General features: G+C 49.0%; 1 protein-coding gene across 1 annotated transcript in view; it reads left to right on the plus strand.

The window, feature by feature from the left end:
- Positions 1-2,727, plus strand: part of ATG14 (autophagy related 14) — a gene marked incomplete at its 5' end in the record, with an annotated part of 12,397 nt that extends 9,670 nt beyond the window's left edge. The window contains one exon of the mRNA XM_010169926.1: positions 2,418-2,727. Within this exon, the coding sequence (XP_010168228.1) occupies positions 2,418-2,727 (310 nt within the window). The remainder of the gene's footprint in view (positions 1-2,417) is intronic.
- Positions 2,728-8,410: the final 5,683 nt, after the last annotated feature.

Raw genomic sequence — 8,410 nt, forward strand, 5'->3', positions numbered from 1 at the left:
TCCAGAACTGGGCGCAGGATTCCAGGTGGGGCCCTTCGAGAGCGGAGCAGAGGGGCAGAATCCCCTGCCTCAACCTGCTGCCCACGCTGCTCTGGGTGCAGCGATGTGAAGTAACAGGGCTGAGCAGGGCGATGGGTTTCACTTCTTGGTGCAGATGTTGCAGAGCTCCACACGCATCAGTCAGGTCTGGGTAGTAAAAGAGGTTACAGGAAAGTACCTACCAGTGAGGGGAATAGTTTAGTCTGTGTAAAACTGTCTTAGCTTGCTAGAGATGAGATTGAGAGATGACTCACCACCTTCATGGGGAGAAAACACAGGCTACTGAATGGCTTTGTAGACACCATTGGAAGCAAGGAGTCTGGGCTGGGCTGAAGTGAGGTGTGTGTGCTTACCCGCAAGGATGCAGGGAGGGATTCTCTGTTTGCTTCTGTCGTCCTGTCAAGGCTGGATGAGTTTCTGCAATAGATGCTTTAATCAGGCCGAAGTTACTGGGCTCAGGACAGAGGGAACAGGTAGGACACTATGGCTTTTGTTCTAGAGGAGGTCACTCCAGATGATCTAATGGTCCCTTCTGGCCTTAAACCTGATGACTCTTTTCTTGGTGCCTTGTTAAGCTGAATGCTTGGCCAGAAGGCAGCGCTCCCATTCCTTCCTGGATTATGAAAGAGGAGTGTTTACCTTTAATATCTCAGCTGTCTGCAAAGTTTGCAGCAACCACCTCTATTTTCCTTTAGATATCTAGGCCAATAGTTACCCCATAGTCTCCTTTATAAGCTACTGTTTTCAGATACATATAATTTTACCAAACTTTAACTGTCTGGATTAAAATTGTCCATGCTAAATCGCTGCTTCAGGCTCCTTCTCCCACTAAGGCTGGAGAAATGCTCTTACCTGTGTTAAATTCTTGCTGCTGTTGCTCGCACTGAGCAGCTTTGTGCTCTGGAATGAACTTTGGCAGGGACACAGCTTGCTGTGGAGAATCCACCTTTCACCACCTCTGTGAAAACCTCACGCTCTCTGACCGTGGGTCACAGGTCTGTGAAAGCCCCTGAACACATCTCAGGGAAGATGTTTCAGGTGTTGGCTGCCTGTACTCCAGTGCAAAGCAGTGGGATGGGGTGGGATGCAGTTGCTTCTCCCACCAGGCAGTGGCAGCAGGGAACTCAGAGTCACAGCTCAGAGGGGTTTGCTCAGGACCTCTGGAGATCCAGGCATCGCCCCACCAAAGCAAAGCCATCTGGAGCAGGTTGCTCAGGGCTGTGGCTGGTGGGGTTTTTAGTATCTCCAGCAATTGAGACTCCACAGCCCCTCTGGGCAGGATGTTCCAGTGTTTGACCAGCCTCCTTGTAAAAAAGATGTTGAATCTCAGAATTGCCTTGATTAGAAAAGGCCTTTAACAATATTGAGGCCAGTCATGAACCCAACACTGACAAGTCTCCCACTAACCCATGTCCCTCAGCACTGTGTCTACACGACTCTTCAATCCCTCCAGGGATGGGGACTCCACCACTGCCCTGGGCAACCCCTTCCAGTGCCTCAGAACCCTTTCAGCAAAGAAATTCTTCCTCACATCCCATCTCAACTGCCCTGGCCACAACTGGAGCCCATTTCCTCTTGTCCTGTCCCTTGGTCCTTGGTTGAACAGACCCACCCCCACCTCTCTCCACCCTCCTCCAAGGGACTTGCACAGAGCCAGAAGGTCTCCCCTCAGCCTCCTTTTCTCCAGGCTCAACACCCCCAGTTCCCTCAGCCACAAGGGAACTCAGCACACTTGTGCTCCAGACCCTTCCCCAGCTCCGTTGCCCTTCTCTGGACACACTCCAGCACCTCCATGTCCTTCTTGGAGTGAGGGGCCCAAAACTGAACCCAGGACTCAAGGTCTGGCCAGAGAGATGTTGCTCAAGGTGATGTGCTGCTGTGGGAAGTCTGCACTAGCGAGTTGTGCCAAGCCAGTTTTGTGAGCTGTGAAGTGACACCTTTTCCCTCGCTGACAGAGCTGCAGCTGTCTTGGCCCGGCCAGGACTAGTCTTAAAAATAAAAGCTGTTCCACATCAAGCCGAGATTTCCACCAGTGGAGCTGTGAGTTATTATCTGTAGCTTTTTCTTTGGTGAGGGTGTGTTTCACTATCCACTGCCAAAGCAGAACAGCTCTAGTGCCACTCCTGCTCCGTGGACTGGAACCCAGCTCTCGCTTCCTCAGCCAACTGTTTCCATTTCACCACTGTCAGAGCGCAGTTATCTCCGTAGCCAGCGAGTTTCTCTTTGCCAGCTGATAAACACAGAGGTGTTTGAATTTCGCTGCTGTACCCATGACAGAGCAGGGCGCTTTGGCACGCTTAGGGCTCACAGCAGCAAAGTGACAGTCCCTCTCCTGTGTGGTACCCAACGGGCTGACAGCATTGTGTCCACGTTCACAGGTCTGGCCCTTTTGAAATCAGCGCTGATCTCGAAGACTCCATGGAATTTGTGGATCCCAGTGCCACCGGTGAAACAGATGAGAGCGGAGATGAGCACGTCAGCGATGAAGAGACAGACCTAGGCACGGACTGGGAGAATCTGCCAAGCCCCAGGTTCTGTGATATCCCCTCTCAGCAGGTGGAGATGCTGCAGAGCCAGAGCACACAGGTGTCTCAGCCCATTGCCAGCAGCAGCAGCGCTGGTGGAATGATCTCCTCGGCTGCTGCCTCGGTGACCTCCTGGTGGAAGGCGTACACTGGACATCGCTAACGAGCACGAGAAAAGGATCAGAGGATTTGTGGAAGGAATTCCCTCCCCGCCAATGCTGTAGTAAACCTTACATATTCAGTAAAGTAGTGCCTGGAACAAAGAAAAGGTCAGACTTTCATTTTGTAAACCAGAAAAAACACCTTTTTATTTACCCAAGATGACTGTGATGGTACCATTTTGTAAATTAGCTAGCTACCTACTCCTGACGGACTCTGTGACGGCACTTTGTGTCTTGGCTCTTGTCTGCATCATTGAGTATCGAAGGAAAAGGACCCGGCAACCTCCAGCTCTACTTTCTAAAGAAGAACCAGATTTTGGAGTATTTGGATCGGGATGAGTACAGAGAGAAGGCTGCTCACTCTGCAGTCCGGACAGTGGTGCAAATGCAGTTCACGTTTTTCTTAACTCCTTACAGGGTTTTCCGTTTGTGTGTGTTTTAAATCTGTCTTGCATAATGCAAAAATGCGTATTTCTAAATTTTTTTCATTCAGGACATGAAAATTATGCATTTTTAACATGTTTTCTAATCTCCGTTGCCATATTTTTAATACAAAGAATCAGCATGGACAGGAATTCACACAGGAAATTGCTCTTATTTTAGATTTGGTTGTGAATCTTGACCCAGTTTTGACATAGAAAACTGGCTTGTTTCATGCTGTTTCCACCTGTAGGTAGTCTTAGAAGTTTCACGTTGGTTGTGCTGTCCAAAGCACACAGGCTCTTTACTCTTAATATCATACACCAAAGAAACACTGGAGGTTCTCTTAGCTGGACCCACATTTGATGCCGATACAGGATTGCGTTGTTGCAATAATATTCATCAGTTACGACGCCGCGTTGCCACTTGTTAATATCAGAAAAACCTCATTTCAAGCTCATTTAATGAAATCACACAGTCTCCACACTACATACATTTAAAAACCTATTCTATTTTATGTTTCTGGTGGGTTTTTGTTGTTTGGTTTGGGTTGTTTTTATTATTGTTTACTCAATGCCAAGAAGTTTTGATTTCATGTCAGTGCAGAAATGCTCAGAGCGCAGCTGGCTGGCTGGTAAGATGGCAGGAGGTTCGGTGAGAGACGCGTTGGTTAACGAGCGCTCCTCCTCTTCCTCTGCCTCATGGTATGTCTGGTGGGTTTGCTCAGTGAGGCTTCCAACCTATGGTTTACATTTTATAGAGTTGGGATGTTGTACTTCTCCACAGGGTAAACTCATGTAAAAACACCCTCCCGTCCCTCTGGGAGGGAAGATTTCTCTTGCTCTTCCCTGTGGTGACACAGCCGGTGCCGCGGGCGTGGTGAGGCCACAGGGAGCCATGCACAGGGCACATCCCTGCCATCAGGCAGTGTCCTCCTGCCTGTTTGAAATCCCAGCTCCAGGGCCATCTCGTGGGGCGTGTGCTGGTGGTTTTGTGCTGTTCCTCTCCAGCCCAGCGAGTGCTGGCTTCGAGGAGTGGGTGGAAAAGCAGTTTTGGTACCGATGCCCGTGTACCCAGCAAGCTCCACGCCACAGGTACAGGCTGAGCATCACGTCCCCCAGCCCTCTGCCCCTCTCCTACGGCAGCTCTTTCTCTCTGGCCTTGGGCACGGCCATCTCTTCTCAGTACTTTCTTTAATTATTTTAATTTTTGTTTTAAACCAAAGACCTTTAACTCCGTGCTGACAGCGTGTGCCCAGTGTTAGATGAAAACACCCTCAGTCCTACCCTTCTTCTGGTCTCAATCCAATACTTGGGTTCATTTGAAGAGAACAGCCAAGACTCCTTTGACTACTGCAGCCTGAACGGGGACGCTGCCCCCCAGTCCTCCCAGTAGCCAGCACTGCCCAGGCCGGGACTGGGAGGGTTTGGGCACCGTTCACCTCACAGCACTTTACTCGCAGCTCTCGCATCCTTCGCAGTTCTGAGCAACCAGCACACACCAGTACTGTATGTCGGGCTCTGAGCGTCGCGCAGCCCTTTCTGCTTCCCCATTTATTTTGCACTGGACCCCACCATTTAAACATCTTCTCTTTATTTTTTGTTGTTTTTTGGTTTTTCAGATGCATTTCAGTCACTTTCATCCCTGCCTTTTGTGCTACTTTGAACCCCTAAAGGTCCGGCCGTGGTTCAGCTTCGTACACTGTCATTTACTTAACTGAGGGAAAGAAAAACCAACACAAAAACCTTTTTAAGCCATATATATATATATATATACACTTCATCATGTTTTCCAGATAATTTATTTGCGACCATGTGATGACATGCTGAGAAGTGCACAAGGGCACAGGGAGGGTGTTTAAATGCATTGGGACAGGTCTTCTCACCAAACAGGTTATTTTTTTGTAACAGAATACAGATTGTGGGTTGGTTTGTTTGTTTTTTGAAGTGTTTTTGCACATGTGTAGCTAAGGAAGAATCGTGTGTGTGTGTGTGTGTGTGTGTGTGTGTGTGTCCAACCCTTGAGTGCAATGGCCAGGATTAGTTTTCCAGGTTGTTTTTAGGGGCAGGGGAAGGGAGGGTAGGGATATCTGGAATTAGAGAGATTTGAAGTCAGCCAGCTGAGAGTTTACAAAACACTTTGCGAAGCGGGAACGTCAGTTCAGGCCGGGACGTGTGTCGGTGACCAGCGATCTGGGGTGGCTGATCTGAGCTGCTGAGGGAGAACTTGATGTCCAGAGAGCCCAGCCCTCAGCTGAGAATCATCTGCCTTTGAGGGTCTCAGGTGGGACACCCAAGGGTTGCTTGTCACCTGCAAAAACTCGGGACCGACCTCTGCAACTTCCGAACTAGATGTAACTAAACACAATTATGTTTTGGGGTTTTTTTTCTAAATTTTATTGTATTATTGCAATAAATCTTTAACAGTAATTTTTATTTTTTTTTTAAGTTGTATATTTATCATTGTTACTTCTGTGTGGTTTGTTTTTTCACCGTGCTGGGGAAGTACATACACTTTCCAGCTTTCAAAGCATCCCAGGGACCAGACCTGTTCCAGTGCAGTCAGACTGTGGTGGAATAAGCAAATACTGGGTCTAAAAAAATACTTTTACATAAAATAAAGTAACTGCATCTCCACTGGAGCAAGGAGAGGAGTTCTGCAAAACACAAAGACACACACACACGTCCCTGTATCTGCATGTAAGTGGATAAATCTCTGGTCTAAGCCTTTGAACTGCTCTGCTGGGTGATGTTTGCTTCTGCAGGTGCTGAGCCAGAATTAATTCTGCGTGCAAGGGAAGATCTCCTCTTTACAAGGTCATTTCAGAAGGTCTTTTGAAGGAGATGATAACTATTAAAGTGAACTGTTGTCTGAGCAATGGGGACAGGAAAGAGCCACATTCATCAGCAAGAAGCCAGCTCTGCCCGCAGGACCTGGTGGCCTGACTGGCTGCTGAATGATGGAGGAGAAAACCCATCCCATCCACTTTTCTGTGGTAGGTACCTGATGGGGAGGACCGATTCCCCTCGAGGGGAGGAGCAGCAGCCGCCTGGGGTCCTGCACCCCGAGCTGGGGCAGTTTGCTGCCTCAGTCCATCATGGGAAGCAGCCTGTGAGCAAAGCCAAGCCTGGCTCTGAGCTCAGCTCCAGCCCAGGGGTTGCTGAGGTCACTTCTGCTGAAGCAGCGGCAGCAGCCAGAGGGTTCATCCTCTGCCAGCGCTGCTGTGTGGCAGGAGAGCATCCCCACAGTGCCCTGAGCCCTGTCCCTGCTCCGGGGCTGCCCGGACCAGCCAAGCACAGGGAGGAGAAACAGCCCCGGGTGAGGATTCGGCACCAGCCCCACCTTGCAGGAGGTGGGACTGGGGGCAGCGGTTGGATGCATCGGTGCAGTTTTGTGCAGGTGTGAAATGATGGGTGGAGGGGCAGATGCTGAAGAAAGTGAACTGAGATATCCCAGCATTGCCTGGATTGGAAAAGACCTTTGAGATCATGGAGTCCAGCCATGAACCCAACACTGACAAGTCCCCTGTGACTAACCCATGTCCCTCAGCACTGTGTCTACACGACTCTTCAATCCCTCCAGGGATGGGGACTCCACCACTGCCCTGGGCAACCCCTTCCAATGCCTCAGAACCCTTTCAGCAAAGAAATGCTTCCAACCACAAGCTTCAGCCACGGGTGGCTTTTTCAGTGGTGGCCATGCCAGGAGACCCCCAGAGCTTGCTGAAAACTGGAAGCTTACAAACAACGGTGATGTTCTCAGGATTTCTTCACAGGGATATCTGGAAATTCAGTCCAGACACTCCAACCACTCCCAGGCAGGGAAGTGAAGCTCACAGCGCAGTCTTTAGTCCTCAGTTCTTCTGAACACTGTCTTCCAAATCCAACACTGGACTTTTTTTAAAAAAGAAAATTCACTCAAAGGAAAAAAAAAGGAAAGGAAAAAAAAGGAAAAAAAAAGGGGAAAGGAAAGGAAAAAAAGGGGAAAGGAAAGGAAAGGAAAGGAAAGGAAAGGAAAGGAAAGGAAAGGAAAGGAAAGGAAAGGAAAGGAAAGGAAAGGAAAGGAAAGGAAAGGATCAGGCCTTGGATTCTCCCTGAACCAGCCCTTAAGGAAACACAAATCTGCACTTTACTACTTTATGGGGAAAAAGAAAAAATAATATTTTTTATTTTTTTAAAAAAGGCAAAAAGCTTGCAGGCAGCTCAGCACGGCTACATTGAGAACAACCCACTTCTGGATGCAGAAGTTTGTTCTGTAAAACAATTTTTTAGCAGCAATGCTGAGTAACAGGGAGAGCTGCAGCAAATGGCATCATAAATGATGCATAAAACAGCCCAGGTTCCTCAGCCAGCCTGGGGCGAGGGTGGGGATGGGGTTGGGTAGAAAGCAAATGATCCTCCAAATGTAGCTCCAAGGAACTGGACAGCCCAATACTATTATTTTATTCTCATTTTACTCCTCGTTCAACGAAGGTGACCAAAAAAATCTCACACCCTGTTAAAAAAAAAAAAAAATGACCTCACTGGCTCCTTATCTCCTTACAAAATATTTTCCTCTGCTGCTTCTATTTCAGCTCCCAGGGACTTTCCTCGCCGCTGTCAGCCTGGCCTGGCCCGGGTTATCTCGCGTGTTCCAGAGTCGTGGGTGGGGGGCAGGAAAGCAGCTTCTTCCCCCTCTTCCTTAATTGAAATTAAGCTGGAGGCCTTTGATGGCGATGGCTTTGGCAAGACAAGCTCTGCCACAAAGCTGTGCTGCTGCTCGTGTCCCGGCGCAGCCCATGGAAGCTGGGGTGAAACCCGCGCCCCGTTAGAGAGTGAAGTCACCAGTTAACCAGGGATCCCGCTTTTCCTCTCCTTCCTCACAGCTGATTACAAGGCAGCCACACCCTCCTGTTGGATTTCTAATTTCATTCCTCCTGGTTGTCATAATGTCTGAGGAGCTCTGGGGAGGGGAGCCCGACGCCCAGGGTGTTGGGAAGCAGGTAAAGCAGGGACTGGCAAAAAAATATATAGTAATTCCCATCTCTTTTTAATCCACCGTGACCATCCTGAGCTTACCCAACCCACCTCAGGCTGCAAGGGCTGTTTTCCTTCTTTCACTGTTAATGGAGAGAATAAAATAACGTGCTTTGAAACTTCTCTCTTGGCTTCACATCCTAAACCATGAGTTGCTCTATGTGATTCCACCATGGTTTTGGGCAAACACAGGTGAAGCAGAGGGAGGTGGGTGGCTCAACCTGGCCACAGCAGCTTCCCTCATCCATCC

The sequence above is a fragment of the Antrostomus carolinensis genome, unplaced genomic scaffold (assembly GCF_000700745.2).
Source record: "Antrostomus carolinensis isolate BGI_N321 unplaced genomic scaffold, ASM70074v2 scaffold17136, whole genome shotgun sequence".
NCBI classification, from domain to species: Eukaryota; Metazoa; Chordata; class Aves; order Caprimulgiformes; family Caprimulgidae; genus Antrostomus; species Antrostomus carolinensis.